Source organism: Lethenteron reissneri, chromosome 65, assembly GCF_015708825.2.
Source record: "Lethenteron reissneri isolate LAM-NWPU_2019-01 chromosome 65, ASM1570882v1, whole genome shotgun sequence".
Classification (NCBI taxonomy): Eukaryota; Metazoa; Chordata; class Hyperoartia; order Petromyzontiformes; family Petromyzontidae; genus Lethenteron; species Lethenteron reissneri.
In genome coordinates this window covers 7,970,027-7,990,302 of record NC_083843.1, presented here as the reverse complement: position 1 = coordinate 7,990,302, position 20,276 = coordinate 7,970,027, and the positions used below count along the sequence as shown (strand labels likewise).

General features: G+C 51.3%; 1 protein-coding gene across 1 annotated transcript; it reads right to left on the bottom strand.

Moving 5' to 3' along the window:
* Positions 1–1,368: 1,368 nt before the first annotated feature.
* On the bottom strand, positions 1,369–11,235 carry LOC133359581 (tripartite motif-containing protein 14-like). The gene is given in 7 exon segments (XM_061578027.1): positions 1,369–1,919; positions 2,820–2,923; positions 6,617–6,639; positions 7,463–7,696; positions 10,355–10,450; positions 10,706–11,136; positions 11,139–11,235. Coding segments are annotated over 7 exon segments (1,536 nt in total).
* Positions 11,236–20,276: the final 9,041 nt, after the last annotated feature.

Here is a 20,276-nt window from a genome sequence, read left to right as displayed (position 1 = left end):
ACCTTGGCTCCCCCCGCCCTCCCCCACCAGTGTGCTAACCACTGCACCACCGCTCCACCCCATACTGCACACACTACTCTCTATACACAAAAGACAAAGATCCTCCGTGTAGCCTTAACAGACTATTGGGGCAAGTGCTGCTAGTGAATAGCACCTATGAAGGCCAGCCTGGCAGAGACCCGCCTTTGTATCCCCTGGGGCGATATTTACTGATCGCACTAGATACTCATTTGAGGCTGATTCGACCTAGGGGAGACCCAAGACCGATTCAGATAATAGGTATCTATGGTGTTGGTAAACTGGTCATGGGCCTCCCCTAGGTCGTCTCAGCCTCAAATAAGTACCTGGTGCGATGTGTAAACATCACCATTTGGGAGACAAAGGCGGCCAGGCGTGGTGGTGGCCACCCACACCTTCGTGTGAAGTGCCGGCGTTTATTGGTGCTCACTAACAGCACTTGCCCCTACAGTCTGTTAAGGCTATACGGGGGATCTTTGTTTTGTTTGTTTGTTTGTGAGTGTATGTATGTATGTATGTGTATGTACATGTGTCTATCTGTTTGTGTGTCTGTGTGTTTGTATGTGTGTGAGTGTGTGTGTTTATCTGTGTGTGTTTGTGTAGTCTTAACAGACTGTTGGGAAAAGGGCTGTTAGTAGCAAGTAGCAGAGCCTGTGAAGGCTGGCACTCTCGCACATGAGGGGGTAGGTGGCTAGCACCAAAAAAAATACACACAAAGACACACACACACACAAAGACACAATAACAAAAAAACACACGGACAAAGGCATATAGACCAACCCACTAACCCAAAAAAAAATTTCACCCAAGAAGCCTTGCAAAATTGTTGGGGCAAGTGCTGTTTGCTCATAGCACCTATGAAGTCCGACACTGTGGCACACGAGGGGGTTGGTGTCCAGCACCACGCCCGACCCGCCTTTGTCTCCTCAGTGGCAATGTTTGCACATCGCAAGCAGGTACTCATTTGAGGCTGAGTCGACCTAGGGGAGAGCCTGGACCGATTCCGATAATCGTCACTGATGTTGATGAACAGGTCATGGGCCTCCCCAAAATTGCAGCATATGCGATGTTCTAATCGCATTGTTTCAAATTGCGATTTCGATTTGAAATCGATTAATCATTCCGCACTACTGTGACTGTAGTGCCCGTGGGAGGCAGTGGATCGCAGTAGCAGCAGCATGAGCGTCGATATCAACACCCCCATAGCGACTCTTGTGTGTACAACAAACACAAACATCTCCCGTGTGTCACCTTTTACAGTCTGTTATGGCTGCATGGGGGATCTGTGTCTTTGTGTGCGCGAGTCTGTGCGTTGTGCCCGTTTCTCTGCGCTGCTCACACTCCGTGCTCTCAGGACGCACGACTCAGATCCAGAATCTTCATGGAGTCACCATCATCACCATACACATACAGTCCAGGGTAGAGAGGTTGACTAAACGAGTGGTGAATGGAGTGCAGCAGCTCCATGGAGTCGGCGCAGTAAAACGACAGCAGCCCCGCCTCCCAGTTCAGGTGACACCCGACTCTCCGGGGAGGATCCCTCACCGGCACTGAAGTCTCCACACCACTATGCCACACATAGCAGCTGTTGTTAATTTTACATAAAACCCAGGATGAGTCGTTTTGTCCCAGGCTGCACTCGTCACCACTCCCTTCCCGTGCGATCGTCTTGTACGCGACTCCAACGTCCCAGTCCCCCGCCGCACCCCCCACGTCCACCTCCCAGTAGTGCTGACCCGACGAGAAGCTCTCGGAGCACAGGGCTTGTGTATAGTCATCAAAGCGGTGTGGGTGATCGGGGCGACCCTGGGAGACAGCGGTCAGCGTCACGTTCCTGAGATCCGAGGAAATCTGGAGGTTGTTGTGGGCCGAGTTTGGGTCCAGATTCGGTGAGCGTCCATCTGCAGTAAAGATAATCACAGTAGCCGTGTAACAACAGCACAACTATAACAATAGCACTCGTGCACTAACACGCACGTATATTACAATAGAGAAATTCATAATGAGCATTGTTATATAACGTTGTAATGCGTAACTATCGGTGTGATAAGATGTAATGGGCACTTTGTCAATCCACTGCTGGATGAGGGCTTCCCTACACCGTGTGGGTCGTGGGGGATATTTTACCATACTTCGCCATGCCGGTCAACGCATGTTGGCGAAGACAGGTGGCACAGCTGGCGAGAGGACAGAAGTACAGTACAGTGGTGCGTTTGTCTCCACTGCCGTCTGCTGCCCACTACATAGCCCCACAGCCTATAGCACCTGCTACGCACGGTGGTGGCCGCAAGTGTGATCCCTACCCAGGCCCACCTCCTGCTGGGCTTTGCGAGATGCGAGGAGGTGGGGCGCACTGCGGGCGCTCTGTGCGGTAGCGCCCGTGGGTGGCAGTGGATCGCAGCAGCAGCAGCGTGGATATCAACACCGCGTAGCGTCTGTGTGTGTAAACAAATACAAAGATCTCCCGTATAACCTTTCACAGACTGTAGGAGCAAGTGCTTTTAGTGTGCACACGAGGGGGGGAGTTGCCAGCACCACGTCAGGCCGCCTTTGTCTCACCAGTGGTGATGTTTACACACCACACCAGGTACTCATTCGAGGGTGAGTCGACCTACGGGAGGTCCAGGACCAGTTCAGATAACCCATCACTGGTGTTGGCCTTGAGCGGGATTCACATTCGGGACGCCAGGTTCGTAGCAAAGCTCACTAAGCACTACACTACCGCTCTGCAACATACATGTACAAGCACAATTACACACACAATAACAGATGCACACGTAGCAAGAGTCCGTGGAACTCACACATGAATGCCAGAAGGTTGACCACAGCTCCCTGCAGGGCGCTGATTGAGGCGATATCTTCTTCACTGGGAGATGAGGGTGGCGATCCCTTCTGAGCGTCTCTCCTGTGAGACCAGAACCAGCAGTGACTCACACAGCCCGTGTTTTACACAGCACCAACATAAACAGCAGCATCACATACATCATCATCACACACAGCAACATCACACAACCCGTGTCTTACACAGCATCATCTTGTAATGCGAGCGTAAATGGGGTTTGCTGCTGGGCTCTGGCCCAATCACACGGCCCAGGGTATTGGGGGGCAGAGCCCGGTATGAGGGGCGTGTGGGAGGGGCCGCCGTTCACCTCAGCTCCAATGGGAAGCGAGTAGAATGGGGGTGGAGCCAGCAGGGCAGTATGGGAAGGCTGGATCTGACGATCCGGAAGGGGAGGAGTCATGGTCACGTGGTAAAGAGGATATAAGTGGGAGCCCGGAAGAGATCGGGGGAGTTGCCGAAGTTAAGAGGCTGAGCCACGTTGGGTGGTGAGAGGAGATCCGTGCCATCGGCCACGTGGACGAAGGACCTTTAGCACGCCGTCGGCCAGCGGTGTGCGGAGTGCGGGAGTGGAGGAGCTAACGGAGGAGCGTGCGTGGGCGCGCGCGAGGAGACACTGGTCCCTTGTCAGGACCAGCGGGATGTGAGGAAGAGTAAAGGAGCTGCCAAGGGGGCGCGTGCGGGGCAGCGCGCGAGACGACGCTGGTCCACGGACAGGACCGCAGGGTGCGGAGAAAGAATCCAATAAAAGACTAACAGAGACCAGCAGTGCCTGACGGAGTCTTTTATTACACTGAGGTCAGAAGTGCTTCGAGATGTCAAAACATCTCAAGAAAAATAATATACCTACGCCATCTTCAGAAGACGAAGAGGACCTTCCTCCAGTGGTAGCGGTTCTGACCATGGAGGGCACGGGCGAAGCGGCGGCAAGCGACACGACAGGGGTACAAGATGTCGTAGCGGTGGTCGGGCCGTCTGCGTCAACGGGCGCCGAGGACGGCTGGCAGCACGTGGCTGAACAGCTTGAATCGCTGCGGGCCGTTCTGCGAGATTTGGTCACCCTGGTCGCGCCAGCGACAATGCCAGGACAGCCACGCGTCGGGCCTCCACGCGGGGAACCTTCGGGTGGGGCCAAGCCATCCGCCATTGGGGCCTCTACGAGGCTTCCCGCCCTTCCCGACACGCGGCAGGACGCCGCCATCTTGGGTGTGGTTACGACTGAACGGCGGGAAGCTGTAATCTTGTCACCGCCACGTGGGGCGCCTGCTTCGGATGACAGCAACTCGGGGACTCGCAGCCACCGCCTGACGACGATTAAAGAATTCACAGTTGGAGGAGATTGGAGCGCATTCGCTTGGCGTTTTGAGTCGGCTGTCCGATCCGCCAAGTGGACGGATGCGGAGGCCTTGGAGGTTTTGCCGATGCTCCTGGACGACAAGTCTTTGAAATTCTTCCGCTCCATCGCGGCCGCGAAGAAGGCGATGCTGAAATGGGCATTCGACGAGATGGTGGAAGCGTACGAGCCTCCGGACGACGCACATAGCAGATTTGTCCAGAAGCAACGGGCGCCGAAGGAATCACCTGTGGCCTTCCGGGGTGCTGTGATTGCGCTGGCCATGGCCGCGTATCCCGAGACCGAGCCCGACTTGTTGGAGCTCTTGATACTGGGTAAGATGTTGGAGCTGTCCAAGGACCTGGGCATTCCACTGCCTGTGTGCGGCCACGAGCAGCTGACCTCCTGGATGGCTGCCAAGTGCCTCGATGCGCAGTTCAACTTGTGCCGTTAGGCGCAGATGACTGCCTGGACGGGGAGCCCGACCGTGGAGGGTGACACCGTCGGGTGGACACCGTCGAAGGCCGTCTTCGTCCCGGACGAGAGGGGGCCTGGTGATCTCACTGCGGCAGTGGCCCAGTGGGTTCCTCGAGGGGGAGCGGTGTCGCGCTCCGGGCCACCGCCGATGAATCGCCGGAATGCCGGGGGAGCCGGGCGGCGGGCCAACTTAGTGTGTTACCGCTGCGGACGTCTTGGATATTTTGTGCGTGATTGCCGAAGTCGCCCTCGTCCGCCTCTTCGCCCAGGGTCCCCGACCAGGGATGCGCCATCAACGCCAGAGACTCAACCGTGTCAGACGGCCCGGCGGTGATCCTGCCGGACATATGGATTCCTGCACCGGGTGGGCCTACCAGGGCGACGGGGACACTTGGCCCTGCTGCCCCTCCAACCCCGCCGCGGTTGCAGTTGGAGGCGGGCCCCGATTACGAACCTCTCTGGGGAACGGGGTGCTGGGACGGACAGGCCTCCACCAGCTGCGGATGGTTCCGGTTCCGCCGCTCCTAAAACCCTGTCGGGACTGCGACCTTCAAGGGTACCACCTCTCATGAAGGACGGGCCGGCGACCCGCACTTGTTCCAAATCCCTTCCCGTTCGTTAATTGTGTTGTCGTTGTACTCTCCGTTGTGTCTGGTGTGATTCCTGATTGTGATGCCGTCGCTCGCATTATTTTATCCTATTGCAGCCGGGACGGCTGGCTTTTTCATCAGGGGGGGGGGTCATGTAATGCGAACGTAAATGGGGTTTGCTGCTGGGCTCTGGCCCAATCACACGGCCTGAGGTATTGGGGGACGGAGCCCGGTATGGGGGGCATGTGGGAGGGGCCGCCGTTCACCTCGGCTCCAATGGGAAGCGAGTAGAATGGGGGTGGAGCCAGCAGAGCAGTATGGGAAGGCCGGATCTGACGATCCAGAAGGGGAGGAGTCAGGGTCACGTGGGGGAGAGGATATAAGTGGGAGCCCGGAAGAGATCGGGGGAGTTGTGGGAGTTAAGAGGCTGAGCCACGTTGGGTGGTGAGAGGAGATCCGCGCCATCGGCCACGTGGACGAAGGACCTCAGCACGCCGTCGGCCAGCGGTGTGCGGAGTGCGGGAGTGGAGGAGCTAACGGAGGAGCGTGCGCGGGCGCGCGCAAAAAGACGCTGGTCCCTTGTCAGGACCAGCGGGATGTGAGGAAGAGTAAAGGAGCTGCCAAGGGAGCACGTGCGGGGCAGCGCGCGAGACGACGCTGGTCCACGGACAGGACCGCAGGGTGCGGAGAAAGAACCCAATAAAAGACTAACGGAGACCAGCAGTGCCTGACGGATTCTTTTATTACAATCTTATGAAACACAAGAATAAGTTTTGCCCTTTCTGGCAATAAACTAGGTGCTCTGATATTCAAATACCAAATAGATATCTTTCGTAAGAAATCAGATCTGCATTAACCACACCTACTTGTGGTGAACATGCAAACAAACATGATCTGATAATTATATATGATGCAATGTCTTTGAAACTGAACAGAGACAGAGACAGCCTTCTTTATGTCCTAGTCTCACCAGTGTCAGACCAGAGAACGCCAAAAGGCGAACAGTGAACATGTTTGTTTGCAGGTTCATCACAAGTACCTGTGGTGAATGTAGACTTGATTCCTTGTCAAAGGTATCTATTGCTGTTTAAACATCTTAACACCTGTTTTATTGCCAGAAAGGGTAAAACCTATTCTTATTTTTCATACTATGATATTGGCAAAAAGGTCCCATAATACAGTATCATCTCATGCAACATCATACCACACATTATCATCATCATGCACAACATCATCACACAGCATCAACATATACCATCACTCAGAGGATCATACCACACATCATCATCATCACGCAACCAATGTCCCACACACTGCGTCACCCCGTGTGTTAATCTGTGTGACTTCATGAGTTCATACCGGTTTGTCTCCTTCAGGTGAACCTGCAGGAGTCAGACAAAGGGGGTGCGAGTCAGTTCACCTCCAGCCACGTCAACCACATGGTGATTGGTAGACGCGATGAGCTGGGCTGCGAACAGCCATTCGCAAATCCCAGTATTGTTGGTTGTCAACAAGACAAAGCCGCGGAATCGTTCGGACTCGATGGTTCTCATCAGCAAGGTGTGGCCTCTCAAACCATTGCCACTCGGTACCTGATGTCATTGGCAAGAGGAGTCCATGGCACTCAATATCGCAGTGATTGTGAACCAACATTCAAAATAAGTACGCACTGTGAGGGTGAATTACACCCAGAGCGTCGCGTTAGCAGAGTCGATCGTTTAACACGGTGAACATTTGTTGAAACAGGCAATCTCCGCATTGGACTCGTCAGAAGTCAGTGCTGAAAAAAATCCCCCTGGAATTACTGAAATTAAAAGCACTCCTATTTTCAGCATAACCTTTGGTTATATGAATAATTAAAATGTAGTGTCAAGTAGCCTAAGTCTGTTGTATATTATAGGACTATACCGTTACAGTTTTAAATGACAACGTCTGCATACATTACCAACCAAATAACTCGAGGGTTAGTCGTTCATTTATTAATTGGAATTTCAGTAGTAATTTATATTTGTATCAGGATATACAAATCCACGTTGGTGGACTTCATTCTCAATTTAATTTCAGAATGCATGGGCTATACATTGTATTGACAATGCAAGATGTGTTATCCTGTGCATTGAGTTGCATCGCATGTGCAGCGTTTAAAAAAAAATCAGCGAATATACACGAACTGGGATCCTTGCCCTGGCTCCATGAGCTCTCTACCTGCAGGAACGTGAGCAAGTCCCTCTCCTCTTGTAGAGCGCGCAGGCGCGTGGCTGCTGCCTGGAGGTCGCTGATCTCGCGCTCGTAATGAGCGATGTTCTCCTCGATCTGGGACAGCAGCTCACGTCCCTTCATGTCCACGTGGTTCAGAGCTGCCCTCTCGTCCTCATCCAGCGTCGCCCTCATGTGGGTGAACTCGTCTGAGATGCGAGCCTTGGTCTGGGCCATGGAATCCTGCAAGGAGCGTGCGATAGATTTTATCAACTCATATACCATTCTGTAAAGACCAAAGTCACTTTTTTTTCTGGATACTCAAACCTAGTTTTCCCTGCCTCAACATTGTCGTTGGACTCTCATTGAACAGGTCAATAACTTAAAGTATCTAGGTGTTATCTTGTCCTCCACATTGATCATATGACCAGTAATTATATAGTCCAAACCACCATCCTCCCCATTTTTGACTCCTGTAAAATCATCGACCGCCTAGCCTCTTGTTCCATTATACCACCTGGCCGCCCACTTTGACCTTGATGCCTCCGTATCAATGCATGATTGCAACATCTGTATCACCTCTAACTTGTCCCCCCTGGATACCTTCATCCTTAAGGTCCTTTTGAACAAAACTGCCAAATATGTGTAAAAACAGTACAGGGGACTAGCGGTCACAGGGGGTAATGAAAGGGGAATTAGCAAAGGAAGAGACTTTGGGGCCACAAAGGGTAATGACAGGTTAATTGACATAGTGGGCACAGGGGGTAATGACAGGGGATTTAGCATGGCAAGAGACTAAGGGCCACAGCCGGTAATGGCGGGTTAATGGACAGACAGGGAAACGATTGGAGGTCTACGAGAAGGATCTAGAATAGGGGCTGTGGCCAAGTGATAGAAGGGAGCAGGTGTGGATCAGGGGCTGAGAACCATAGAGAAGGTTTTAGAGAAGGGGCATGGCCAAGGGTCAAGGGATGGCCACGCTGGGGATAAAAGGGGTCGAGAGGAGAGGCTCGAGGCTGCTGTTGGAGTCAGGGTCTTTGCCTTTCACGTGAACGTGTCGTCAATAAATATCATCACAAAAGCAATGTCTCCTGGAGTCGTTACATATGTAAGGACCTTAAAACCCCGCAAATTCTCAGTCACAAATTTAAAATTATTTCGCTATTCATAAAAAAATATCCATCATTAAAACTCCCATGCTGCTGCTACTAGCTCACGTTATTGGAATGTACTTGCCTCTCACCCTAGGCTGGGCTTCCTCCCCACCCTCCAAACGATTAGAGAGCTGCATGATGAGTGAGATATGAACCAGTTCTGGATTTTACCTTCAGCAATTCGCACTGATCCACACCACTAAGTATGGCCAACTAGCCTCAATGATCAACACGATGTGGGGAAGCCTTCATCCAGAAGTGTATTAGTGAGGATCTGTAAATTAATTACAAAATAGAGAAGCACACAAGTCGCCTTCCTCATAGACCTGTCTCTCCACATCAACAATACACGTATTTTGTACACAATCTATAGGCCCGACGGCCTTTTGGAATTGTATAATTCTAGCATAACTGTATTCATTCAGTGCAAACAAACTACGGACCGATTTTGGCATGCAGTGTCTCAACAGCAGAGTCAGGCTCGCTTGAATCAATGCAGGTGAACTGCTAGATGTTATAGACAAGAACCCTTTATGATATGAATCTTAGTCAGACGAATAATTTTTTGATGCATAAACAATTCCAGCGTTTCTTCTACAGAATCAATGCTGCTAAAATGATGCACTCCCATAAGACTGTGGAGCCGATGGGATGTTCATTAATTTATGTATTAGGTGAAGAGACAGATGTTTAACGATATTATGTCTGTTTATTGTATTTTATAGTTATATTCTCAACAACGAGTCTAATGACTATGTTTTGTGTTGTGTATTATATCATTTGGCATCTAACTAGGACCCATATAATTACAAAAGGGTCCTTGCGTATAAACATATGGCAGTACATCAGCCTTACCTCAAGCAAGCCTGACTCTGATACCGAGATACTGGGTGTGGAAATTAGTCGAGAGTTTGCTTTTTACCGAATCAATACTTTTGAAACGATGTACTCCGACGTCGTGGGCTGATAGGATGTGTACATTTATTCTCATGATTTTCATAGAGGCAGATAAATGATGGAGAGGTTTTATCTATATATATATGTTTTTGTTACTAATATTCTCCACGTTTTTTTGTAAATTATGAATATCACCAGCTGATCTGATGCCCTGCATTACAATGGATACTTCTGCATGCAAAAACACAAACAGACTCATAGCAATATCGTTTAAGATATATAAAAAGTAGACAATTACGTAATAATCCGTAACAATAAAATGTAGGTACTAATATGTATTACTTTTAACATCACTATTCGTGCAAATTCAACTTAAAATGTTTGAAACAGTCATAGACTCTTTGTTATGTCTGCTTGAGAGTTGGGTGCGTGTCATGAGAGCACCATTTTTCCAGCATTTCCTACACGCTCTTGATGCCCCATCTCTGGCATTCAACAGTCGATTTCCTGCCATTTCATTTTCACTCGTGTAATTTCTAGTTTTTAATTAAATCCAGTCGTTGCTCCATACGGCATTATTTTATCTCACGCATTGCAAGCTATTGGAGTTAATCTGCGAAGTGCTGTGCAGTCTCACGAGATATGAACTTTTTTACAAAAACGTTGCATTTTTTTCTAATTTATATTTAAAGCACCCATAGCCATGAAAATGCAATATCCTGCACAGTTATTACAAACTAACTCAAGACTAACAAAGTTTCCTTGATCTACGGAGTTGTCCTCACAGGGAGAGAGTCACAGACTCCACGCAGGGTGGAGGTCACAGGGTTACAAAGCCCACGTGTGGTACCTGCACGGCCTTGCGAGCGGCCTCCATCCGTCCCACGGACGCCTCGGCCTTCTTCCTCTTCTCTTCCACCGCTCGCGTCTCTTCTCCGACTCCATTCTGTAAGAGACGAAGTCACCAGAGGAGACTCAACTTCCTATGCCGGTTCTCTCTCAGCCCCACTCCATACGGAGCCCTCCACAGTGATCGTTCTATAACTGCCCACCAGAAAAGAGTCCAAGGAAGTCAGCTTGAAAGAAAAAAGAGCGTGGAGAGAGAATCATTCCGTCCTGATGGTTTGATTTAATGAAATGGGCTCAGGTCATGGTATTGTTCGCTCCAGAGTTGCTCCAACTCAACCCACGCGGGCCTCACCTTCCGTGTCTGATGCTCATCCTCCAGTGTGATGAACTTATGACCCGTGTGGTCTCCTTCGATGGTGCAGTCCCTGCACACGAGGCTGAGGTCTTGCTTGCAGTAGAACTTGAGCTCTTCTTTGTGCCTCTTGCACTTGCGTTCTTCAGGGTTCACATCTGGCGAAACCAGGACGTGGTCCTTCAACTTCACTCTCTCCAGGTGAGGCACGAGGTGATCCGTGCAGAAGGCCATCTCACACTTGAGGCAGGTCTTCACTGCAGGCGTCTTGCCTTCTGGGCAGTGGTCACAGAAAACAACAGCAGCCATGGTCTGCAGCAGCTGCTTTATGAGGTTGGTGATCGTCTCGTTTATGGTCAGCTGGGGTCGTCGAGGGAAGGCCTTGCGGCACTGCGGGCAACAGTAGAAGTATGTCTCCTTCCAGGCGTCGAGTGGCCGCAGCTCAGCGTGGAGGGGCAGTCAAACGTATCCAGGCAGATGGAGCAGCTCAACTCACGGTCCACGTTCTCAGAGGGAGCTGCGCTCGCCATTACCCGAGGCTGCACCCAAAGTTAGTCACTCCCTGTCGCTCGGAAAATATATATTTTAACAAAAATAGGTTAATGTTAATAATCTCTTGAGATGTTGAAAATCATTGACGAGGTGTGTTCTGTGCGCAGCTCACATGGCGGAGGCGAGCAGGGAAATGAACTTGACTTCACCTGCAGTTAAGTTTTAAATACCTTGAGACGCACCCTGGAATGTTCCACACGGCTGCCAGGCTCACCTGTGTAGACTTCGCGTTCCAGTCACGCACTGTGTTAGCTAAAACTGCTTTTTGTGTTTAGATTGTTGTTCTTCCGCTGCACTTCCGACACAGACAAGAAACAAGGATGTAAATTACTTTACACGGGGTTACAAACCTCACGAGGCACCCTATGGAATGTGCTCAGACGTTTAAAGAATGTAAAAACAAGCCCTACATCACACAAACCTGTATAGATGTACCTGTAGATTCGCGTCGTTGGCCTTAACCAGTGCCAACAATGGACTTTGTAAGAACATGATCACTATCGTGAAAATAACACATCCTGAGATCCGAGGAAATCTGGAGGTTGTTGTAGGCCGAGTTTGGGTCCAGAGTCGGCGAGCGTCCGTCTGCAGTAAAGATAATCACAGTAGCCGTGTAACAACAGCACAACTATAACAATAGCACTCGTGCACTAACACGCACGTACATTACAATAGAGAAATTCATAATAAGTATTATTGTACAACGTTGTAATGTATAGTTCTCGGAGTGATGACATGTAACGGGCACTTTGTCAATTCACTGCTGGATGAGGGCCTCCCTACACTGTGCGGGTCGTGGGAAATATTTGACCATACTTCACCACGCTGGTCACTGCACGTTGGTGAAGGCAGGCGGCATAGCTGACGTGAGCACAGAAGTACAGTACAGCGATGCATTTGTCTGCCCTGCCATCTGCTGCCCGCCACTAACCCCGCAGCCTATAGCACCTGCTACGCACGGTGGTGGCCACCCATGCGAGCCCTACCCAGGCCCAACCTCTGCGAGATGCGAGGAGGTGGGGCGCTCTGTGCGGTAGTGCCCGTGGGTGGCAGTGGATCGCAGCAGCAGCGTGGATATCAAAACTGCCGTAGCGTCTCTGTGTGTGTACAACAAATACAAAGATCTCCCACGTAACCTTTAACAGACTGTAGGAGCAAGTGCTTTTAGTGAGCACCTGTGAAGGGCGGCACGGCACACGAGGGGGTGGGGTTGGCCAACACCACGCCCGGCCGCCTTTGTCTCCCCTGTGGGGAGGTTTGCACACTTCACCAGCTACTCATTCGAGGCAGAGTTAACCCAGAGGAGGCCCATGACCGGTTGAGATAACACTATGCAATACAATTTTTTGTTCCTGGGTAGTAAGTGTAAAAGAAGTTAGTGTTCATCTTGCGCATTTCTAATTTGCCCCCCAGGCAGCATAACAAAAGGATGCTTAATCTGAGCTTTCTTATCTACTTCCGCCCCATGCATCACAAAGCTTCAGTTTGAGCTCCATGCGTTGCCTCCCAACGCCCTCCCCGTTCTTCATATCGTGGTTTCCCAGTCCACAACCCGCCAACACACTCACCATGGCCCCTCCCCTCCCTCCATCCCCCACGACTATATAATTCCTCGTCACAGCCATCTCTTAGACACACTTAAGCGGTTGTGCTTTCGCTACGTTGTCCCCACCTGAAGAAAGACGCTTGTGTTGCGCCCAAAACGTCGTGATTTAATTTAGTTGTTTTCATTTATTTTATTTTTTGCCTACGTGACATTACCGAAAAAAAAAAACAAAGAGTACTCGTGTGTGTGATAGTTTAGTGATGTACACTCGTTTGTGTGTGTGTGATAGTGTAGTGATGTACACTCGTGTGTGTGTGATAGTGTAGTGATGTACACTCGTGTGTGTGTGTGATAGTGTAGTGATGTACATTCTTGTCTGTGGTAGTATAGGGATGTACACTCGTGTGTGTGTGTGATAGTGGAGTGATGTACACTCGTCTGTGTGTGTGATAGTGGAGTGATGTACACTCGTCTGTGTGTGTGATAGTGTAGTGATGTACACTCGTGTGTGTGTGTGTGTTAGTGTCGTGATGTACACTCGTGTGTGTGTGTGATAGTGTAGTGATGTACACTCGTGTGTGTGTGATAGTGTAGTGATGTACATTCGTGTGTGTGTGTGTGATAGTGTAGTGATGTACACTCGTGTGTGTGTGTGTGTGATAGTGTAGTGATGTCCACTCGTCTGTGTGTGTGATAGCGTAGTGATGTACACTCGTGTGTGTGTGTGTTAGTGTCGTGATGTACACTCGTGTGTGTGTGTGTGTGTGATAGTGTAGTGATGTACACTCGTGTGTGTGTGATAGTGTAGTGATGTACATTCGTGTGTGTGTGTGTTAGTGTCGTGATGTACACTCGTCTGTGTGTGTGATAGTGGAGTGATGTACACTCGTCTGTGTGTGTGATAGTGTAGTGATGTACATTCGTGTGTGTGTGTGTGATAGTGTAGTGATGTACACTCGTGTGTGTGTGTGATAGTGTAGTGATGTACACTCGTGTGTGTGTGATAGTGTAGTGATGTACACTCGTGTGTGTGTGTGTGATAGTGTAGTGATGTACACTCGTGTGTGTGTGATAGTGTAGTGATGTACACTCGTGTGTGTGTGTGTGATGGTGTAGTGATGTACACTTGTGTGTGTGTGTGATAGTGTAGTGATGTACACTCGTATGTGTGATAGTGTAGTGATGTACACTCGTGTGTGTGTGTGTGTGATAGTGTAGTGATGGATAATTACCAACACGCTCTTCCGGCATCGGCGCATCCACACAACATCATGAATGTGTAGTGCCATAAGAGGGGAGGGGCTGCTGGGGGCTCTGGGATCCTAGGCAGATAAGCCCTCGGCGCCAGGCGCTAGGATCCCAGGCACCCCAGACAGTTAAGCCCCTTGGCGCCACCAACGGGGGGGCTGTGCGTGCTCTGTGGGATATCTGGGGGCGCACACAACCCCACCCCTCGTTGGGGACGAGGCATAAAAGGGCAGCTCCCTGGCCGATCGGGGCCAGTCGCAGCTCAAGACCCAAGACCCGCCAGCCAGCCAGCTTAGGACCCTGGACCCCCTCGTCCCGCTTGTCCTTGTAAGGGCCGAGACGCTGTGAGGGCCAGTGGTGGGACTCTGGGACTCCCGGCTCTACGTCCTTGTAAGGGCGAGTTCCGAGGAAGCCAGAGTCAAGACCAGCACCTTAGCTGGGTCGGGTCAGGTAGCCTCCCCTAGGGAAATTGTAGCCGGAGGACCCCAGAGCGTAGCCAAAGTAGTGTATCTAGGTTGTGCACCTAGGCTGTGTACCTAGGCTGTAACAGAGTATCAGGACTGTTGGAGTGTTGTATTGTAATAAAGAAGTTACCTCTACAAGTGTCTCCGGAACCCATTACAGATGCATGCCGGGTCCAAGCAAGAACATTTGCTGGACTACATAGTAATGAACCAACGGATGCGAGCCCATGTCCTTGACACCAGGACCTACCGTGGAGCTGATCTGCCCTCTGACCATCGACTAGTCATCTGTAAGATGCGCCTGCCATTCTTCCACGGTCATTGAACCGTGCAAATCCAGCAGGCTGCCTTTGTTTCTGCTTTGCTGCTGTTTGCGAGACGTACTAGGTACTCATTGAGGCGGAATCGACCTAGGAGAGGTCCAGAATTGGTTCTGAACTGATGCAAGCCATGGCTTTGAATAGCCTGTAGGTGACCATGTTTGTATCTCAGTGTACAAACCATCCAATCTTCACTGAACATCCGTATTCGCTCTTGCTCATCCATATGTAGTGTGGTGAAGTACGTGGCACACACTGTTGGTGAAGGACAACCGAGGGCAAACACGTGCGCGTGTGCAAGATGAGGTTGCACGAGCAAACCGCCACCTAATTTGGGACAGAAGCTGGTGCAGACCAGGTCGGCCCGGGGTTGCACGATGACAATGGAGGTGTTGCCAGGGGGACGTGCGATAAGGTGTGATTGATGGTTTGACAGGCGCCAGCCTGTCTGGCCCTACAGAGACACAATGGAGGAGCTGGACAATTGGGAGGGGGATATAAGGACATGCTTGAGAGTGGAGCGGGAGTTCGTGTTGCTGGGGACCAGAGAGAGAAGACGTCTCGCCACTGCCGCTAAATACGGGAATGGACCTCAACCCTCACGAGTCGCCGGGCGGGTGATGGTTGATCCCCCCACCCGGGACGAACGAGTGAGTGGGTCTGAGGGAACGTAGGCGAGGGCAGCGGTGGAGTAGGAGAAGCTGTGTGAGCGCCACTGTGTGCAAGCCTCTGTGTGAGGGCTACTGTGTGCGAAGCCTTGAGTGCGGAGCTGCTGAGAGCGAGAGCTGCTGTGTGCAGGTTGGTGAGGTGTAACGAAATAAGAGTGGGAACTGGTTAACAGAAGTGACCATACAGATAGCGATAGTAGCGCCTACAACTGGTGCGGAAATAGGTTAATAAAGTGTAAGCAGGTGACTTGTTACAACGTGTCAGTCTGAGTGATTTTACAAGACACTACACATACATCCATACACCGCCAACTAGCACGGTTGGCTACTTACGGTGTGAAAGAGGTTCAACATTCATCCATACAGAAACATACAAAGAAAAAGATACCCACGTATATTCTTAACAGACTTTTTTGGTAAGTGCTGTAAGCAAGCACATATGAAGGCTGGCATGGCACACGAGGAGGTGGGTGGCCAGCTCCACACCCGGCCGTCTCTGTCTCCCCAGTGGTGATGTTTACTACACACCACCCCAGGTACTCATTTGAGGCTGCGTCGACCTAGAGAAGGCCCAGGACAGGTTCAGATAATGCATCACTGGTGTTGGCTGTGAGCAAGAATCGAACTGGGGTAGCTGGATTTGTAGCAGAGCATGCTAACCACTACACCACAGCTCTGCAACATGTTTAGTGATGTTAAATGGATCACTACAGTGGAGTAGCGCTAAGTGCTGTAAGACAAGACAATAAGGGCGCAGAGGCTAGCACACCGTGCAGTACCATACAGTGGGTCACTAGGGGCGTGTGACTGGGAGCTCGCAGAAAGAGGAAAATGAGTCCTACCGACAGGGCAACGTTGGCGACTACGTGCATGTAGATGGCAGCTATTTTTGACCTGCCGTCCAACGTGCAACAGAAGTTTGCCATGCAGAGACGGGGGGAGGTCGAGATGCCCCTCGCCTCCCGCAGTGCGCTGATGTCGCTGGGCCAAGCTGCGTACCCTAAGATGGACCATGCGGGGTTGGACTCCCTGGTATTGGAAAAGTTGTTGGCGTTGGCACGAGAAATGGAGATTTTTTTGCCCGTCACAGAAGATGATGACTTGACATCCATCAGGGTAGCGTGCTGCATTCAGGCGCATTGTAATCTGTGGCGGCAAGTCGGGATAGACGCATGCGCTGGACAGTCGGGGGTGATCGAGAAGCCAGAGGAGAAGGAGCTCCGTCTGGTCTCCGTATTGCTGGTGGAGAGTCAGTGGTTGGTGACCGATGTGGAATGGTGGCAGGAGCAGAAACAGCCAGGGAAGTTCGCCTCTTCCACGTGGAAGACGCCCATCACCTGCTTCAAGTGTGGCCTGCCCGGCCACGTTTCCAAGGGATGCTGCACCGAGCCGGGACAGCTCGTCGCGTCTCCGCCGTCCTCTACCCCACTGGCCTCCGCTCCAACAAGCCCTAAGGCAAGTCGCAGCGCATCACACACCTGGCCTACACAGTCACCTCATGCATCTCTCATCACAGACCATGTTGGGTTCGCACATCGCTGGGGTTAATCGTGTCGCAGCGCATGAGATGCGGGGGTTTGGGGGTGCTGGATGGCCACGGCATCTGGGGCAGTGGTCAGCACTGGCGCATTGGGTCGTAGCGGCAGCGGCAGGATCATCCGCAGTTGTAGGGATGGTGCAGGGTGTAGAAGTCTGGGTACTGATAGATACCGGCACATCCGCCGCACTGATTTCTGAATTGATTTATAGGTCATTGCTGCTGAAATTGGCTTGTTTGGGACCTGTTGGTAGTTCTTGTGTCGCTGTTAATGGCGGGAGTTTGGGTATCGTGGGCTAAATATATGCAACGGTCCAGATTGGTGATATCGAGATGACAGGACCGGTGCTGGTATCGAAGTCACTGGCTGTGCCTTGTCTGTTGGGGACTCATTTTTTTAGGAAAATGCCCCTTAAAATACTGATTGACCAGGGTTGTTTGGCGTTTATGCCGGCCCCGACTCAATTAAGTATGGTGAATGCTACAGTTCAGGCCCCAGTGAGGGGGACTGTTCGAGTTCCCCCAGGTACCATTGCGATTGCAAAAGCAGTTCACCAGAGAAGTTACTGCGGGGGGGGGGTGTCCTCCTGTCCCCCTCGAACAGGGCTGTTAAGGGTCTCATGCTGGTAGGGTCCCAGACTATTGTAAGGGGGGATCAGAAATCCTTCCTCCAGGTTTTTAATGCAGGGTTGTATACAGCGGTTATGCAGGCGGGTACGGTTTTGGCCCACGTGACAGCCGCATGTTGTGAAGGTACCAGCGAAGTGGCCGCTCATGTTGGGGTTTCGGTGGAGCGCGTAGCGGCGACGGACGAGTCGTGGATGGATGCATTGTGCTCAGAGAACCCGGATTTGACGAGTGAGCAGAGGGGCGAGTTGCGAGCCCTGCTCCGAGTAAATTTGATATTTGTCGCATGTGCTTAATGCATCATCATATTGTTATGGGCAATGCTGCTCCCATCTGGCAAAATTCGTTTCGGTTTAGTCCTAAAGAAAAGGACCATGTGCATCAGGCGGTCGACTAGATGTTGGCCGCCGACATTATTTCTCCGTCCACCAGTCCATGGGGAGTGCCCATTGTTCTGATTTAGAAAAAGGACGGGAGTATGAGATTTTGTGTGGATTTTGGAAAGTTGAACAAGGTCTCCGTGGCTGATGCTTATCCGCTCCCATGGATGGATGATTCATTGGATGCCTTGTCGGGTGTGCAACTTTTTTCCACCTTAGATTTGCTGTCAGGGTTTTGGCAGTGCTCTTAGATGAAAGTTTACAACTAAAAATAGCATTTCGCACCCCAACAGGGGCTTTTTCAGTTCAACTCTCTTCCGATGGGACTTAATTTGGCTCCTGCCATATTTTAAAGACTGATGGAAATGGTGTTACCGGGACTCCAATGCGATTAATGCTTGATTTATTTAGATGACGTGATCATCTTTGGGCGCACGTTTCGAGAGCATTTACAGCAATTGAGCTCGGTGTTTGTCAAAATGCGGGCGGCGAACTTGAAATTTAAGCCACTCGTGGCCAACCTCTACATCAGTGGGTGAATTTCGCAGTTTTGTGGGGTTTGTGTCATATTACCGCCGCTTTGTACCCGGGTTTGCGATAGTCGCGAAACCGCTCCACGCTCTCACTGCAAAGGGTCAGAGATGTCGGTGCGGTGGGGAAGAGGGGGCCGCTTTTGTTTCGTTTCGAGATGGTCTCGTGAATACGCCATTTGTGCTGGACATTTGTGCTGGACACGGACACCATCGACACCGGAATAGGCGCCGTGTTGTCACAAGTGGAAAATGGGGTGGAAAGTGTGGTCGCGTATGCGAGCTGGGTGTTGTCTTCCACGGAGCAGCGCTATTGCGTTACACACCGTGAGTTGCTGGCCATTGTGAATTTCATGCACAGTACCATCCTTTCTTCTACGGTACACATTTTGTGGTACGTACGGATCACACGGCCCGGCAATATATGCTGCAAGTTGATCTCGCGCTGGTTGGAGGTTCTGCAGGATTACTCCTACACAGTCACCTACAGAAAGGGGTCACGCCACTGTAACGCAGATGCCTTGTCTTGGTTGCTGCCAAAGGGCCTGTGTGCATGTTTCACTGGGGCCGGGCATTGAAAACCGGTGGGTGACAGAGTGCCTTGCACCATGGTAGTGTCTGTGGATGCCAAACCACCCGTAGCGGCGGTCGCGCGTGACAACACTATTGGTCTTGCGCTCGACGAGAAGGGGTGCCTCCAGGCGGAGGACGCTCCCCTTTCAAAAATGCGTCGCCGCATCGGTACAGCGAGCAGGATGAAGGGTCCAGGGGTTATGTCCCCAGTGGTGGGATGCAGAAGTGCATTGCCACTGCATCGTTGTGCCGACTGCCCTGCGGAGTGAAGTTGTGAGTGCTGCCCATGTGCGGCTGATGCACCTTGGTGTGCAGAAGACTTTGTCTTCCTTGAAGAGTGACTCCTTTTGGCCTGGAATGTCTGGGGACGTCCACAACATTCTTCAGGGTTGTGTGGAGTATGTGTGTAATAAACCCACTCCGGACAATATCGTATCTCTTGTCTTCTCTTTATTCGTTCTTCATTTACACAGCTTTCTCACACCGCTGGGTTCCTTTTTCCCGTTACTCCCGTTACTCGAGCGTGGCGTTCGCTCGCTTTCCTCACTCCCTCACACCGCTGGCTAATGGTGTTCGGGAGACAGCTTCCGGCCTGCCACGTGGCCACTGGCGTGCCGGAGGCGCAGACGTGGTCTCTCCTCGAACCTCTCCACACTGACCACGAGCTGTCTCTCTCCACCCCTTATATCACCTGGCTCACGTGATGCCACGCAGCCAATCATAAGCCTCACCCCTGGAACCTTCTAGATGTTGCTATACAGCCCCAGGGCTACGCCCCTGACTCGACGTCCCATTGGCTGTGGGCTGAGGCCGGCAGAGCCTATCACCAGCGCCAAGTTACCCCCGGGTGCATCCTCATATTACATCACCCCCCCCCCCCCGTGTGAAAAGTCAGCCATGGGAAAAGGGCGATGCACCGTAACGAACCTCAGAGATGTGTAAACCCACGAATGAACATTATGGCGCCGAAAAATGCGCGACTTAAGAGAAGATAAGGAACACCAACACGAATGAACATTAGGGCGCCGAACAATATGCTACTTAAGGGAAGATAAGGAACACCAATGCAGCATTGGAAAGGAAGGCGCAACATGACAACAACATTAATGGAATGGAAGTGATTTAG